At 35.0% G+C, this 18,458-nt stretch overlaps 1 protein-coding gene across 1 annotated transcript; it reads right to left on the reverse strand.

Moving 5' to 3' along the window:
- Positions 1–850: 850 nt before the first annotated feature.
- On the reverse strand, positions 851–16,431 carry irf4a (interferon regulatory factor 4a). Its single transcript, XM_073848529.1, has 9 exons — positions 16,368–16,431; positions 15,831–16,030; positions 14,346–14,532; positions 12,885–12,976; positions 11,452–11,608; positions 8,262–8,363; positions 5,903–6,298; positions 2,170–2,282; positions 851–2,059 (listed from the first exon to the last, which is right to left on the reverse strand). The coding sequence occupies exons 2-9, from the start codon at positions 16,026–16,028 to the stop codon at positions 1,919–1,921; spliced, it is 1,386 nt and encodes a 461-aa protein (XP_073704630.1). The 5' UTR covers positions 16,029–16,030; positions 16,368–16,431; the 3' UTR covers positions 851–1,918.
- Positions 16,432–18,458: the final 2,027 nt, after the last annotated feature.

Raw genomic sequence — 18,458 nt, forward strand, 5'->3', positions numbered from 1 at the left:
CTCAGTCACTTCACATGCTAATTACATATTAACTTTTAGAACAGGCTTTAGCAAAAAAAATAAATAAATAAAAAAAATAATAAACAACAACAACAAAAGAACGGGCTTTGGCTACTTTCCATTGAAAGAAGTTGGCAACATTGAGTCCGAGTTAAAAATAAAGGTGCTTTAAAAGGTTCTTCACAGCAATGCCAAAGAAGAACCATTTTTGGTTTCACAAAAAACCATTCAGTCAAAGGTTCCTTTAAAGAACCATCTCTTTCTTACCTGTTTATAATCTGAAAAACCTTCTTTTGCCACAAAGAACCTTTTGTGAAACAGAAAGGTTCTTCAGATGTTAAAGGTTTGTTATGAAACCATTTAGTTTAGACAAAAAAAAGGTTCTTCTATGGCATCGTGATGCACCTTTATTTTTAAGTGTAGTGAAGCCTCTACTCCATTGACATCTATTAAAAAACAGCCTCTGGTCTCTTCCGTTTATACTGCCAAAGCAATATAAAAACTTTTTTTTGGCAAAGGTAGCAGGCTTTGCTTTCAATTGCTTTGGTTTGAGCACTCTGATCATTGCCTCAACCAATGGCGTGCGTTTGGGGGCGGGGCCATCCTCTTGGTTGGCCAATGGCAGTGGTTGGGAAACTGGTTTGAAAACAGTTATTTTGGCCTTTTTTGTGCTATTTCGGGAGCCAAAGTGACTTTTTGGTTTGACCAAGTTAGCTCAAGCTTATTTAGTCAATTTAGATATTAAATGCATACAGTGAGTGATCTCAATCACAGCTGTCAATGCACACACAAATCTGAAAAGTTCTGAAAGCCATGCTAAAATCAAACAATATACAGGACAAAACCAGGATAGTAAGAAAAATATCTTTATTTGTTTTTAAAAAAAACCTCCAGATTTGAAAAATATTGACAAAACAACACAAAATACAATAAAAACAGTTCTGAGACAGAGAAGGAAACAAGAAATTTGAAAAGGTCTTTCTCTTCATGCCTCTTTCATTCACACATCTGACGTCATCACAGTTTTGTGGGCTCTGGTGCGTTCCCATCAGCACTCATCACGTGAACACACACACACACACACACACACACACACACACACACATGTACAAAGGGGGAGAAGCAGATTTTGTCATGATTACATTTGCAACTTAGATCTTTACTTGAAAGCAGATAACAATCACACACACACACACTCAACCACAAACTGTTTCTTAGTATTTAGCATTATATAACCTCTTGTCAGATGCCATTCAGAGAAATAATTACTTTGATTACATTCAAGATATCTATACAGCTATACAGTACATTCGGCTGTGCATGTAAAAACCTACATGCATGCATTATAAATACTCAAGGGGCTTCTGAGTTAAAAACAATGAGAAAAACAGAAGATTGTGTTAGAAAAGAAGAGCAATACAGAACAGTAATAGAAAACCTATGCAACTATACAGTAACTTATCAAAAAAAAAAAAAACCCGACCCACTAACAAACAATTACTATATTTGATCAGAGAAATAGTTTGACTGTAGTTTTATTTTTGGTTAGCTTCTTTCTGAAATCCACTTCTGCTTTCCATTATTTGTCTTTATCATCATTAATTGAGTGAAAAGCTGAATTGAACTTAATTTGACAATGTGTTTATCATGTGGTTAATGATACATAATTCACCTGAAACTGAACGAGTTCATTCAAAGAAACTACATCCAATACTGTATGGTGTCTGAAGAGCTGGATTTTCATGTTGGTAGCTTTTGGGATGTGAAAGTGGGCACTTGGTCGGGTGATCTCAATACGATTTCAAGTCTTCATTGTGATGTCAATGATCAATGATCCTCCATTCGCTTTCATTAGTCTCCGCTGTCTGTTTGAGCGACTGGGCTTTGGAGTATCTCAGCTGGTTTCATGCGAAGGCGGTTACTCCTGCAAGTGCTGGATGCTTCTCTGATACTCCTCTACAGGTAAAGCACCTTGACTCTGAAGCTCATATCCGCGCAAGTAGTGGCCGTTGGTCTGGCCCGCGAAATACAGGAGCTGCCGGGCAAACATGGGCTCCACCTGCGAAACCAGACAAATATGATTGGAGTATTGCATCTGAGTACATATGCATTTTCTGAGTTCAGAGTAGTTCATTAATGTATATCAAACTGCGGAGAGGCTTATTTTACCTGAGCTGTGATCATTTTGCTCTGCCGCTGAGGGTCTGGAAACTCGTCTCCGAAACATAGCACCACCTGAGAGCGCGGCATGGGGCGGCCGTGGTGAATGTAGCCCTGCAATTCTATAGCAAGAAAAACAACACAAGAGAATAATTAACAAACTGACAAAAATGTTCAACCCCAAAAAAAAATCACATTTGTTATTTTTTCTCATTTTGCATTACTGACAATTATTTTCATGGCAAAACGCAAATAAATGCTTTTCTTACTTTGATTATTTGTCTTGTTTCCAGCCAAAATATCAAAAAAAAAATTCTAGATAAGTAATTATATATTTTCTTGTTTTCAGAAAAAAGCAAGTCAAAATTAAGTGTGTTTTTGCTTGAAACAAGCAAAGTAATCTTGTTTTCTGTTTGAAATAAGATTTTTTTCGCATACCCCATTGGCAGATTATTTTGCTTTTGTTCTAAGCAAAAACTAACTTTTGACTTTTTTATTAGAGAAACACTGGTATAATGCATGGAATAAAAGAAAAAAAATATTTTTGTGCTTTTTGATGTCAAAATCAGAATGCAAAACATTTTTGAAGAATACTACCATCAAAGATGCCATTTAAAGCTGAACACAGATGTATAAAAAGACATACTATGGATGAAAACTGCTCTAATTATTTTTAAGCATAAATTTAGTTTCACAATAGGTCTTAACAGCATGAAATATTATTTATTTATTTATTTATTTTTTCTCACAAATGCAAGTTTACATCTACTAATTTGGACTTTATAAGTCGATTTAATTGAATAATAGTGAGTTTTGCTTATGCTTTTAAAAATATATTCATTTTTTTAAGTATATTTTCAGAAATAGTAGAAAATATATTTACATAAATATATTCTGAAACATATTTCAGCAAATTTACAGTTAAGTAAATTTTTGGTTTAACAACAAGACACAACTATTTAAAAATCTGCAATCTGAGGGTGCAAAAAAAAAAATCTAAATATTGATAAAATCACCTTTAAAGTTGTCCAAATGAAGTTCTTAGCAATGCATATAACCATTAAAAAAATAGGTTTTGATATATTTACGGTGAGAAATTTACAAAATATCTTCATGCAACATAATCTTTACTTAATATCCTAATGATTTTTGGCATAAAATTAAAATCAATAATTTTGACCCATACAATGTGTTTAAAAATAGATTTGTTTATGCTTTTAAAAATATATTCATATATTCAATATATTAAAAAAATATATATATTGGTGGAAAAAATATTTTCTCGCAAATGCAAGTTTACATCTCCTAATTCCCACTCCGAATTAATTTAACTCAAAAAAAGTACGTTTTCTGCCGCCAGATAGTCCTCGCCCATAAAAACGTCATCCTTCTTTCGGATCTGTGAGACTATCCCACTATCTAACGTCAATTTTGTTGAACAAAAGTGCTGATTGCTGGGTGACAAGCTCTTGTAAATGACATCTAATCAATATAATCTATAATATTTTTTTAACTCTAAGTATTTTGTACCATATCCATGTAATGCTCTAACCGTAAATGGTTTTCTGCAACCATGATGCGCGCGCATCTCGAATGTTTACAAAGATATAATTCGTCTATAGATCTCATATTTTTGCTAGGAAAATAATTACACGTATAACAATCAAGATTTTGCATTAAATGCATTGCACTAAAATAATTGTAATAATTTAGTTTAAATAAATACATCATAACTGTTCAACTGCATTTGTGTTTGATATGACTTTGACACTATTACTGCCAGATTTTAACATGAATAATTGGTACAATTTTTTTTTTTTTAAACTGCTGATGGGTTTTAATGTCAATAATGTTTTTTACAGTCATGACTGTTCCCATCAAAGGCAAAAAAAACTCCTGATGAGCAATAATGTGAACACAAGACCCTCATAGACTGATGACTAGCAGAGAGCTGAAATGCAAATGAACTTCAGCAGGTGCAGACAGACGGGGTCTGCGTTCATGTGTGTGATCTGACGTTCAGGAGCTCGCTGGAAAATCCCACAGCGTCAAACACAAGTGAAACGTGTGACATTAGAGACAGAGCCAATCATGACATGTGGCAAACCACACACAGCTTTATGAACATGCTTTCATGTGCTCACATGTTAAATAACAGGCTTTTCCCTGATTCAACAAAAAAGCTGAATATATTCGGTCACATTAAAAACACACTTAAGGCTTCTACAGGTAAAATAAATGCTCTGGAGGGATGCCATATGATTAAGATTATTTATCAAGTGAATCAAATCAAAGAGACCTTTAATTCTTGATGAAATGGTTGCATTAAAGGGATAGTTCAGCCAAAAATGAAAATGTGATGTTTATCTGCTTACCCCCAGGGCATCCAAGATGTAGGTGACTTTGTTTCTTCAGCAGAACACAAACCAAGATTTTTAACGATAACCGGTGCAGTCTGTTAGTGATTTAATGGCAGTGGATGGGCACCATACACTGATACACTGATGTCCTAAGACCCGAAACGATCGGTTTTTGGGAGAAACCGAACAGTATTTATATCATTTTTTACCTCTGATATGCAGCAATGTGTGACTGTCATGAGTTGCTTGCTCTTCGTCTGAATTTCAACATATGCATAGACTCAGTAAAAATGTGGAGGGTCTACTCTGCTTTGATCTTTTTTGCCCTTCCGGCATTCGCGTATACTATGCCAGAGCGCATACACATGTAACAAACCGGATGCTGAGCACATGCTCAGGACAGTTGGACACATCAGAGGTAAAAATGGATACAAATACTGTTCATCGTTTTGGGTCTTAGGACATCAATGTATCGTCACGAGCCGCAGGGTGTAATTTGGATCTGTCTGTGCATGTTTTTTTTTTTACTTTCAAAGGTCTGGTGCCCATCCACTGCCATTAAATCACTAACAGACTGCAATGGTTTGAACGGTTGGATTGAAGGGGTTTGACGGTTTAAAAATCTTGGTTTGTGTTCTACTGAAGAAACAAAGTCACCTACATCTGGATGCCCTGGGGGTAAGCAGATACACATCACATTTTCATTTTTAGATGAACTATCCCTTTAAACTGAATGTGGTAGCACAGGTAAGAATAGTTTTATGAACCATTTACATAGATAAACCATGTTATTTGTGTATAAATCCCAATGATTTGATGAAAGATATACCCTGGACCACAAAACCATTGCGATATCTGCCAGTATATTCTGAAACATATTTCAGCAAATATGTAGTTTAGGCCATTTTTTGTGTAAGAACTGAGATATCTGCCAATATTTGCCTTTAAAGTTGTCCAAATTAAGTTCTTAGCAATGCGTATTACTAATCAAAAATTAGGTTTTGATATATTTACAGTAGGAAATGTACAAAATATATTTGTGGAACATAATCTTTACTTAATATCCATATGATTTTTGCCATAAGAGAAAAATCTATCATTTAAAAATAGATTTGCTTATGCTTTTAAAAATTAATATTTTTTTAAGTACATTTTCAAAAATTTATTGGTAGAAAATATATTTACATTTTTTTTTTGGGAGGGGGGGGTATATTATTTGCTGTATGGGAAATTTGCTGTCAAAAGGTCTAATTAATCTGCCTATTAATTAAAGGGACTTTAATCTAATTGGACTTTTACTGAGACCTTTAAAATACACCATGAATCCAAGTCAGAGGCTGTGAATCAGCACTTTCTAGTCTCGCTGCAGTGAAATCTCTAACCTGAGAGGAACTGCTGGGTGTCCATCAGTTTGCAGGTCTGCTCTTTCTCCAGCTTGTTGGGTTTGTCCGCATACGGCGCCAGCGGACCTTCCCAGTAAACCCTCCCCTGGCACAGGCGCTTGGCGTACAGCCCATCTGGACTCAGCCACAGCAGGACGCCTCGCTCCAGGATGTTGGGCAGCTTCTCGGCCCCGCGCCGCTGGGATTGAGGGTAAGGGAAGGGAAAGAGCACCGGCTCGGCCCCGCCGTACAGCCGCTCCTCTGGGCACGGAGATGAAGGGGACGAAGGGGATCCTGGAGACGGAGAGGAGGAGATTCGACAGCCTTCAGGACTGCTGGTGGTCACTTCCTTCACGAGCGACTCGCGATAGTACAGAGAGACGTGCAGGCGAAAGTCTGTGGATGAAACAACATCAAAATGGGACTTTAGAATAGAATTTGTACTTTTTTGGAGCAGAACTTCTTGACAGAATACTAGGGTGTTTGGGGTGGTTTCTAGTTGGTTTCAAAAAATTCAAACTCAAATTTTAATTGTCACATACATAGTCATACACAGTATGATATGAAGTGAAATGCTTATACGACTGCTGATAACCTGAAATATAAAGTTTAAATTTAGAGAAGGAATTCCAGTATAGAAGAAAAATTTTAACAAATTAGAATATAGAGAAATAGATCATGCACAAATAATAAAATAAAAATAAAATACAACAATAACAACAATAAAATAGTAGAAAAAGTAGCAATAGATATACGAAAGGAATGTGCAGTTCAATAGCAGTGCTGGGTATTTTACTTTAAAAAAGTAATTCATTACTAGTTCATCACTGCAAAAAATGCTTTTCTTACTTAGATAATTGTTCTTGTTTCCAGCCAAAATATCTAAGAAATCTTGACTCAAGAAGGATTTTCTAGACATGTAAAAATTATTATCTTGTTTTTAGTAAAAATAAGTCAAAATTAAGTGAGTTTTTGCTTAAAACAAGCTAAATAATCTGCCAATGGGGTACGAAAAAAAATCGTATTTCAAGCAGACAACTAGATTATTTTTCTTACCCCATTGGCAGATTATTTTGCTTGTTTTAAGCAAAAACTCACCTAATTTTGACTTGTTTTTACTAAAAACAAGACACAAATTTTTACTTGTCTAGAAAATCCTTCCTGATTCAAGAATTTTTAGATGTTTTGGCTGGAAACAAGAGAAAAAATCTAAGTAAGAAAAGCATTTTTTGCAGTGCAAACGTCTAATTAGATTATACTCTCTAAACTCTAAACACTATTGGATTACTTTTCACTAACTACTTTTTTAAATCCTATACCAGCTGAACAATACATGAAGAGACATTGAAATGCTCTTTTAATTCTTTCAAATAAATACATTATTCTTCAACTGACCAAAAGCATTCATAGAGAGATTGTTACATTTAAACCGTTAAATGTTACATTTTGATGTTAAATCCACTGTTTTATATAGAAGTGTTTTATTTTCTACAGTATTTCATGCAACTACATTAAACATAACTAATGACAGAAAAAGGTAGAGTAGTTCCTTACTTTTCACTGCAAAAAATGCTTTTTGTACTTAGATTTTTGGTCTTGTTTCCAGTGAAAATAACTAAAAATTCTTAAATCAAGAAGGATTTTCTAGACAAGTAAAAATTCTTGTTTTCAGAAAAAACAAGTCAAAATTAAGTGAGTTTTTGCTTAGAACAAGCTAAATAATCTGCCAATGGGGTACGAAAAAAAATCTTATTTCAAACAGAAAACAAGATTATTTTCTTACCCCATTGGCAGATTGTTTTGTTTCAAGCAAAAACTCACATAATTTTGACTTGTTTTTTCTGAAAATAAGACAATAATTTCTACTCGTCTAGAAAATTCTTTTTGATTTAAGAATTTTTAGATATTTTGGCTGGAAACAAGACCAAAAATCTAAGTAAGAAAAGCAGTTTTTTTTTTTTTGCAGTGTACTTTTTCAGGGAAAAGTAATGAATTACTTACTAATGCATTACACCTAAAACTAAAACTGCCCAATAGCACAGCATCCAACAAACACAGACCTTCAAAATCTGATTTTTATCATCCAAATTGCATCTAAATCACAACAAGCTACTTGATTTACAATTTTACTCATGTCCACAGTGCAAATGTTATAGCAACAGTCAGAGCTATTAGAGTTAACTAAAACCATTAAAAACTTTTTTTTAATATAAAATAAAATAAATGTTAATTTTAAAAGGGTTATTTCCTTAATCTCACTAACAAGGCAACCTTTCTCATTTCAATTATTTGAACTAATAAGGAAAACTGAAAAAAAAAATTAAAAGAAAATTACTAAAATGGAAATGTGTTGATGTACCTGAAATGGCCATGGCTTCAGCGGATCTCATACTGGGATCCATTGCCACTGGATGGGTTTCTGTGGGCGAGTATGTGTAGAACGAGCCAGATATCTGATACCCTGGAAGTGTACATGAATTAAAAAGGCATTATTTTACTACAGCTGACACTTAAGTACATCAAAACTAATAATACATTGTGACAAAGCTGCCAATTAAGAAAAATAATACAACTGGTTTTACACTTCAATCATTGCAAGAATCAACCCAAATTGGACCCAAACCAAGACTAGACCTGCTAAAATCAGACCACTCCAGGTCTAAATCCAGACCAGTTTCCAACCCAGAAGCCAGTTCACAAACCAGACTTGTTTTGCTACTTTAATTTGAAAATCAAGGCCATTTTTATGGTGCAAAGCAGACTTTCAGCAATAAAATGAAAAATGTATTGTAATGGTGATTTTTGCAATTAACCCAAAAATAAACAATAAGCAAGAGCCAGATATGAAACGAAGACTATATATTTTTGGAGACCTACTACTTGGATCACCTTTAGTTGCTCTCAAGACCAAGAACCCAAGACTCCAATAAATGTAAGTTTCACAATTCAAACCTCCATTTACAGTATATTTCACTTCTGTTTAGCAAAAGTTAATAAAGAGACTAAATGGTACACCTCGAGTTTGCCATTTTACAGAGTGAGAAGTGCCATTAATAATCAAGCATTAATACAGGCCGTATCACAAATTCAGGATTTCCTCTTTCTGTTTAGAGTCGGCTAATATTGCTCGCCTTTGGTAAACGCTCCTCTCAATCATTACAGGAACAAGCCAGAGCATCTTGCAGCAAAAATAGCTCTAGACTCTTTTAAATGAATACGCTAAATACGCCACACAACCTGGATTCATTTTGGGTTACTTAAGATAATGCATTACAAGTAATGTGAGTTACGTATTACTTAAGTAACTTGTAATGTATAACACATAAATTTGAATTTATTTCAAAAGTTACTTTTTCAAACAAGTTTTCCCATTTATTGAGTGACATCTCTCCTGTTACTGTAGAGGAAGAAATCTGGAGTAAGAGCGGATGCACCTTTATTCAGACTGTGGATGATTCATTTCACTTTTAATGTGAAAGGGTGAAACTTTTGGGTTTTGTGTTATTAAAAATTAGTAAGCAAGCCCAGTTTAGGTGACAAAAAGTAACAGAAAAGTAACCATAAAAATTTCCATAAAAGGTAACGCAATTTTGTAGTTAAGGGTGGGAATCTTCAGGCACTGATCCGATTCCAAAACGATTCTTGATCCATTTTTTTTCCACGATTAATTCTTCTGCTGTGCAAATACGTCTTTACAACTTTACATTTTAACAAAATAAAAATGGCAGTTTCTATGCTTTTTGTTTCTAGTTGTAATCTCTGTATGTCAGTACTGCCATCTTAAAAGTAGGGCTGTGAATCTTCACTGGTTTCACGGTTTTATTATCAACTAAATATCACGATTCGTCACATTCTCAGTTTTCAATATTACTGCACATGGCTACATTTTCATATGCAATTGATATCAAATTAATTTTGTGCAAGATATACATTTCTTATTACATAAGCAGGCTACTTTTTAAAACCATTAATATTTAAAATAAGAGTTCTCTATGTATCTGAACGTTTACAGACAATAGATGTTAGTTTTTCTTATTTGTTTGATTATTACTGATGAGATCATAGACAGTGGCTGCTTTAACAAGCTGCATTCAAACTAATGCACAGATCTATGTCCATATATCAGGTGTTTTGTCCTGCTCTGAAAACATAACTGACTGTGTGTGCATCAACTTCATATAAAAGTGTTCCAAAATGTAAGTGCATTTAAGTCCATTTAAAAGCATCAACAAACACAAAGCGCATGTGAAAGTCTGTCAGTGTGTGAGTTTGGTGCATCTAATAGTACTGCATTCCAAACAGCAGAAATGAAAGCAAATCTAAAGTGAAACACAGCGAGTGGAAGCACACACTGTCAAGAAATGCACACACGTCTCACAGTGCAGATTCTGTGCAATGAAGCCTGCTGCGTCTCTAGCGAGCACACGTGCCATATGCAGAAAAAAAACAAGCTCAGAATTGCATCAGAGAACCCATTTTTTCTCTCACCACTAATTGTAATGCACTACTTTTAAAAGTAACTTTCTGCAAATCTGATTAAAGGATAACTATTGCCAAAATGCATGCAACCTGGGCTGTTTTTCTTTTTTACTGTAAACGAGACAAACTTATATCTAAAAGCATAATTACGACAAACGAGCCGTTTTTGAGATTGACCGTGATTTCGTTTTGCGGTCAATGGTCGGTGAATGGGAGAACTAGGGGCATAACTTTGAGCGCATCAAAATCAATATTTTTACAACACTAAGAAGACAAGACACACCATGAAACTTTGCTGGAAGTATGGCCTGGGTCTCTACACATGAACTCCAGCATTGAGAACATTGTTTGTGTACACAGAGTTTACTAAAACGAAAGGTTTTGAACAACTCACTTTCACTGTTTGAGTTTCCGCTCGCGGCCGTTTTGCCAGTCAAGAAGTGTCCATCTCCAAATGCGAATGAATGGACTCCATAGGACGAAATATTAGGCTTATATGAGGCTCTTTTTACAACTAGAAGGTTAATATTGTTTTCACTTGCGACAAAACAACGAATTAGCCGTGCATTTATATGGAAATATGCTTTAGGATCTATTCATCCTCGCATTCGGAGATCGACACTTCTTGACTGGCAAGACGGCCGCGAGCGGAAACTCAAACAGTGAAAGTTAACTCTGTGTTCACAAACAATGTTCTCAATGCTGGAGTTCATGTGTAGAGACCCAGGTGATACTTCCAGCAAAGTTTCATTGTGTGTCGAGCCTTCTTAGTGTTGTAAAAATATGGATTTTGATGCACTCAAAGTTATGCCCCTAGTACTCCCATTCACCGATCATTGACCACAAAACGAAATCACGGTCAATCTCAAAAACGGCTCGTTTGTCGTAATTATGCTTTTAGATATAAGTTTGTCTCGTTTACAGTAAAAAAAAAAAACGCCCAGGTTGCATTTTGGCAATAGTTATCCTTTAAGATACCAAATGCCAAATGTAAGAAAATGATATGAATTTAATGTTGTCTACTCAGAACTGATCATTGTGCCTATATTGGAGAAGCTTGAAGCAGGTACCGTTGTCACAAGGCGATGGGTGCCAGGGTAAGGAGCGCGTCGGTGGATAGGGACACTGTCCGTACGGTAACTCTGCGTGAGGAGCCTGAGGATGAGGCTGATCGCCGCTGTATTCCCTCCAGTCTCGTCTCTCCTGGGGCAGCATGTATCCCGGCATCTGCAGACAGACAGCGGAGGGGTTTCTGAGACTGAACGCTATCCCCTGACCTTCCAGAGGAGAAGAACCACCGTAGGATGCCAGAACACTAAAGCGCCCATTAGAGTTCTTAAGTAGCTAACCAACAAGATTGACTTGGTTAACCAGATTCACCTGTGCTGGTTTACCAGCTAGACCCGCTTTAACCAGCCTGAACCAGCTGATCTTTTCCGAAGGGTTGATTGGGCACTTTTAGTAAGGTTAACTAAAACTAGAACTTAAATTAAATCTCGATTTCGTTTTATTTAACTTGATGCACTTAAGGTGAGACACTGTAGGTGAAAAGGGTAAAAGATTAACTAATAGTTATCACCTTACTTACTTGCAAACTTTTTTTTGTATTACAAGTTTTCTAAAATGGTAGGTTTAAACATGCAAATGATCATTATTTAATGAAATATGTGCTAACTTACATTTCTAGTACAAAAATTCTAAACACTGGATGAAGTCAGTGGGTGAAGTCAAAATTATTGTCAAATGTTTTGACAGAGGGGGTTTTGGGTATCTTATATTGTCACTCAATACTCAACTTTTTTTACCATTTGGGGGAATAAAATGTATAAAATCAAGCAAACTATATAAATGCATATATATATATACACATATCCCTCTTTTAAAACCTTCAGGAAATAGACAGGAATAAAATGTCAAGTTGGTTGTGTGTAACCACTACTGAAGTGGAGATTTATGGCTCAGTGTAGGAGAAAAAACCCAATGGCCTTTAAAAATATGGATTGTAATTGAAATCTATTGACACAAATAGATAAAGTGCTATAAAAGAAACACTTAACAGTGTATTTTGTGTGTTTTCTTTCTTCTAGTCTGAGAAAACACTTTATAAAACACCAAAATGCCCAAACTTGACAGGTGCATGAAAAAAACCAGCCCCTTAAATAATCAAAACTGAACAAAAATGTATAAAAAAATGATATAGACATATTTAAAAAAATATATAAAAATACAACATTACAAAAACTTTACCCAGAATTAAAATGAAAACAGAGAATCTAAAAATAAAATCAAATTCAAAATATTATTAAAAGCTTTAAAAGTATCTTGATACAAGAACACTGTTTCACATTGAAAGCATCTGCTAGGAACAAGCAGTAAATGTAAATCTACTAGATGCAATGCTAATTGGACACATAATACAATGACAAAATCTTTGCATAAGACGTCTCCTGTGAAAATTAATATTTAAAAAATGAATAATAATAAAAAAGGTATCACATCTCACCTGTGGCTGTAGAGGAGGATATGTAGGATGCATTGTATAACTGATAGGAGTCACATGAACTGCGTTGTCATCCATAATGCCGGACTTAGAGCCTAAAATACAAAAAAATATTTAGACCATCCATCCATTAGCTAACAATAGTCGTAGCCAATAATTGATCATTGTATTACATTTCTGACTTTTTTTCTTGGTTTGCTTTGAAAGCGATTGCAGATTTCGAAAAGCTGCCAATGAGCAAACCTGATCTTACAAGAAGACGTAACTATTGTAAGAGTTTGGCGATTTCATATGATTTGTAGCAAAAAAAAATTAAGGCTGAAAGTCCAACCCTAAACTTAACCCCCAGCAGATCATATGAAAAAATACGAATAAGATCATACAAGACATAGAATAGTTATGATCTGCCATGAGACTGTGTTAAAAGAGCCAATGGCTTTATGAGTGCAGCTGGTGTAGGTGTATTTATTTTGTTAATAGAAGCTGAGGTTGGACATTTCAAACAGTTAGACACTTTTTGCAAATAGCCAACAAAATATATATTTTTGATAGCTGCCTGCAATTGCTATCAGAGACAGGCGTACTTTTAAAAATAAAGGTTGCGAATGGGTGTTTTCGCAGTGATGCCATAGAAGAACCGTTTTTGGTTCCGCAGAGAACCTTCCAAAAAGGATCATTTTGAAGAAAGTCTAAAGAACCTTTTTTGCATGGAACCATTGATGCCAATAAAGAACCTTTGTTTTTAAGAGAGTGGGATGGACGTTTTCATTCTTGAAGGAGCATGTCATTTTGTTCAAAAGGTGAACAATCATTATTTTTAGCCTACATTTTTAATTGCTTTATACTCAAAACTAAACAACACTGACTATAAAAATGCACTCATTTATTCGCTTACAGCTCAAATCGTGCTTCCACTTCGTAGGTAGTTCACAAGCACTAATAATAGCAACTGTAATAAGGTGTGAAACTACTATTTATGTCACATTTTAATGAAACGACTGAAATTCAGCACTCTTGAGCGGTTTAGGGTCACGACAGAGGTCTTCACGACCTTGGCTCAGCATCTCAGAGCACAAGCTCGTATTATGCAAGGTCTGATGGGTGATTTGTGTCGCTTTAGTGCTGTGCACTTGGTAACCGAAGCTCTCTATAAAAAGCTTGAGGGATTTTAGCACATGCAGTGGCTTCCTCTTAGCTTCCTGCTACACACACTGAGGGCAAGTAGCAATATTTAATGTGAACGCATAGCATGCCTCCACCTTTGTGTAGCAAATTAACTCTGCTCACCAGTCTTTTGAGTGCTTACTTTGCAGTACGCAATGCATCAAACACAGAGCAAAAAGTATATATTTGTGGATTAGAAAGCAACCAATGCACAGCTCCAACAGACCTTCAGTTGATGCAGGGTGTAATGTATTTAAATGCATTTCAGTCTCTCCTGTGTTCTCCAAAAATGGAAGTTACCTCTCTTGGCTCCTTCTGGTATTATCCTGTAGACCTTGTAAGGATCTGAAATGTCCAGCTGGCTTCTCTCCACCAGTTCATCAAAGTCATTGCTCTTGTTCAGGGCACAGCGGAGCCTTGTCTTCCACGTTGGAGGATCTGGTTTGTCCAAGCCTTCTCTGTACTTGCCTTTGAACAGGGCCCAAGCCTACAAACCGCAGAAGAAAATGCCCATGAGGAACTACCCACAGGTAGGGACTTAGAGTATCAGGACACTTATCAATAATGATTTAAATAAATATAATAGTTGTTAAAAAGTATGTTATTAAATCATTTACAAAATACTGTAAATCTGTGTCTGTACAATGATGGACTGAACTGTTATACTGGGGGAAAAAAGCTTTTCTTACTTGGATTTTTTGTCTTGTTTCCAGCCAAAATATCTAAGGAAGGATTTTCTAGACAAGTATAAATTAGTGTCTTATTTTTAGTAAAAACAAGCCAAAATTAAGTGAGTTTTTGATTAGAACAAGCAACATAATCTGCCAATGGGGTAAGACAAATAATCTAGTTGTCTGCTTGAAATAAGATTTTTTTTTTTCTTAGCCCATTGGCAGATTATTTAGCTTGTTTTAAGCAAAAACTCACTTAATTATGACTTGTTTTTACTTTTTATTTATACTTGTCTAAAAAATCCTTCCTTAGATATTTTGGCTGGAAACAAGACAAAAAATCCAAGTAAGAAAAGCATTTTTTGCAGTGTATTGCCAATCTTGTAACATGCAATGGCCTTTTTACAGCTAAATACAACACTAATGCAATTTCTCAGACACACTTTTAAAATTAAAGCTTCCGAAAGGGTGTTTTTACAGCGATGCCATTGAAGAACCATTTCAGTGAACCGTTCCTAAAAGAACCATTTTGAAGAACAGTCTAAAAATCTAAAGAAAAGTTCCATGGATGTTCAAAATTCTTGATGCCAGTTAAAAAACATTATTTTTAAGAGTCTAGGCAATTATTCCTAAGAATTTACCCAACCATATTTGATAATAATTGCAAAAAATGCCTTAATGCATTAACTGTAATAATAATAACACATGCATTTGCCACAAAACGTATTTAGACACTTCAGCCACTTAGAATGTCATCGCATCAGATAACAAAATATCAAACCACGTGGTTGCAAACAAGTTTTTCTCGGAACAAACCTCGCTTTTCTTTATCAAATTTGGTGAATCATCTGGTACTTTGGTGACTGTTACTGGATGAAGTCAAGTTCACACAGGTGTCCAACAGAGGAGCCACAAGTGCCACTTCTGTCTTCATTTTCAACACTAGATTTATTGTCTGATCAGTTGCGTCAAGCGTCTAGCTTTTTTTTTTTTTTTTTTTAATAAATAAAACGAATTTTTAAGAGTCCTAATGCTTTTTGGAGGCACACTACATAGCTCAAGACAATTGCTGATTGAAAAGAGTCCTGAGAGGTCCACCCTCATCCCCAATCACCTTGAAGAGCGCCGCGTCCTCGTCTCGGTTGTAGTCCTGCTTCCCCGCGTGCTTCCAGGGAATCCTGAAAATGCTTTTCTCGTCATTTTCCCAAACCAAACCGGGATAGTCCCCGCTGTCAATCTGATCGATGAGCCACTGTCTAAGTTTGCCATTCCCACAACTGACTGACATGCTGCTGTCCCCATCTAAGTTCATGTCTGTGATGGAAAGGAGGCATGCGAGAGCAGGTGCACATGCAATGAGCAGAAGAGTGATCAGATGAGTTCATGCATGCACATTCCGCAATAACACACACATTTATAACATGGTGTTTTCAAACAAAAGCAAATGCATGAAAAGTGCGTTCAAAAAAATAAGATCTAGCCTAAAGGATGCTTAAATAGCAACGTTTAATAAAGCATTAAGCATACGCATCGTTATTACTAAGGTTGCATGCTTAAAATTATTCAAAATGTATTTTCTTTAACAGTGATACTCAATTCAATTTGCAATTAGATGCTGATGGCCACACAGATCAATGCTCTCAAGTCTTACCTTTGTGAATGCAGACAGCTTGACTTCGCTTTCAAAGCCGACACTTCTCAAGTCATGTCTCAGAGGAAGGTGTTTCTATTCTTAAATAATGTAAAGCGCGTAAGGTGGAGAGATGGGTGGAGCGTTACGTGGAAGTCTTTCTCCAGCAGCATCAAGAGCTCAACACTTCAGAGAAACGCGCAGAACCGCAAGAATAAACATCCAACATACGGGAAATCCCTCAAGAGGCGCGCGTACACACACGATGGAACAAATATATGTCGATAAAATATGCCAGAAAATCTCCCAGCGCTCGTCATCGCCGTTATCCTGGTGTTTGATGTTTGTTTGTGTAGGTTTGCTTTGAGGAAATTCACGGCTGTCGATCGCAGTCACGGAACAACAACGGGGTTCACGATTTAATCGGAGACTTTGAGAGTTTTGTCCGAAGAGACCAATGTCAAATCATTCTTATAATGTGTTTGAAACTTTCATAGAGTTGTAAACTCCTCTGGGTTCGTTTAACTCCACAACATTAATGAAACAAACACTAGCCTTGATATCAAACTGTTTAGAAGAGTTTGATAGCAAGTGTCTTCAAATCTCTTACCAAACTCTTTCAAGTGTTGAATATGCTGCCCCCTGGTGTTTCATTTTCAGTCTACCTTATTTATCTTTCTTACTTTGAGATTAAAACATTGCCCTTCGTTTATCCTGCAAGCGTTACAGAAACCATTTAGCCAAAAATGAATTTTCTTTCATCATTTCCATGACAAAAACAGCTAAAACCAGTCTAAGTCTTAGCTGCTTTAAACTGGAAGTGCACTGCAAAAAATGCTTTTCTTACTTAGATTTTTAGTCTTGTTTCCAGCCAAAATATCGAAACATTTTTAAATCAACAATGATTTTCTAGACCAGTACAAATATTTTCTTGTTTTCAGAAAAAACAAGTCAAAATTAAGTGAGTTTTTTCTGAAAACAAGATAATTTTTACTCTGGAAAATCCTTCTTGATTTAAGAATTTATAGAAATTTAACTGGAAACAAGACAAAAAATCTAAGTAAGAAAAGCATTTTTTTTTTTTTTTTTTTTTTTTTTTTTGCAGTGTAGTTGTTTTTAGATGGTCTCCATGAGGAAATTGTTTGCCCTAAAAAAATTAAGTAATGCGAACTTAAAACAAAACAGTTTATTTATACTGCAAAAATGCTTTTTTAACTTAGATTTTTTGTCTTGTTTCCAGCCAAACGATCTAAAATTTCTTAAATCAAGAAGGATTTTCCAGACGAGTAAAAATTATCTTGTTTAAAAAAAAAAAAAAAAACGAGTCAAAATTAAGTGTTTTTTCTTGAAGCAAGCAAATAATCTGCCAATGGGGTAAAAGAAATAATCTTGTTTTCTGATTGAAATTAAAAAAAATAAATAAATTCTTACCCCATTGGCAGATTATTTAGCTTGTTCTAAGCAAAAACTCACTTAATTTTGACTTGTTTTTTTTTTCTGAAAACAATTAAAACAATTTTTTTTACTTGTCTAGAAAATCATAAGTAAAAATCTAAACAAAAATCTAAGTAAAAAAAGCAATTTTTGTACCTTAAAATGTTTAGTAATATTACAAAGCTCAGTTCATTAAACTTAAGTATCGCTACTCACTGACTCCCAGAGTGCATTGCGGCATTACTAAATTATGCAATTGCTTTGTTTTACTGTTGTTGTTTTTATTTGCAAATTTTATTTGCTGTCTTGTAGCACAACAAAAAGAGCAAATAAAATGTTTATTGTTACAATTAATGAAAATAAACAAAATTGAATTGTTACCATTGTTGTGATTCGCGTTACAATCTGTGTGTGACTCAAGTATATTATCGCAAATATTAAAAGTATAAAACTGTATTAACCCAGTTAAAGTTTCTCAAGGTGTTTATAAAGAACAATAAAATAATAAAGAATCACTGGTAAGCATGTAAAATACAGCTAATGATATATAAATATATCTAATGATTTAATTAGAAGATAGACCACTTTTTTAAAAGCAATATACTAATTTTTTTTTCATGCCTTGAAATCAAAAACTCTGATTTCATGATGCATTTCTGCATCAAGTTATAACAAAAT

The sequence above is a fragment of the Garra rufa genome, chromosome 10, assembly GCF_049309525.1.
Source record: "Garra rufa chromosome 10, GarRuf1.0, whole genome shotgun sequence".
Taxonomy (NCBI): Eukaryota; Metazoa; Chordata; class Actinopteri; order Cypriniformes; family Cyprinidae; genus Garra; species Garra rufa.

Bases quoted from the DNA above. Each gene is read 5' to 3' on its own strand.
- irf4a (XM_073848529.1), bottom strand. From the start codon at position 16,028: ATGAACTTAGATGGGGACAGCAGCATGTCAGTCAGTTGTGGGAATGGC. The intron at 11,609-12,884 runs GTGAGATGTGAT...GTCTGTCTGCAG, and splicing joins ATCCTCCTCTACAGCCACAG to ATGCCGGGATACATGCTGCC. The intron at 2,060-2,169 runs GTAAAATAAGCC...CTGGTTTCGCAG, and splicing joins GCAAAATGATCACAGCTCAG to GTGGAGCCCATGTTTGCCCG.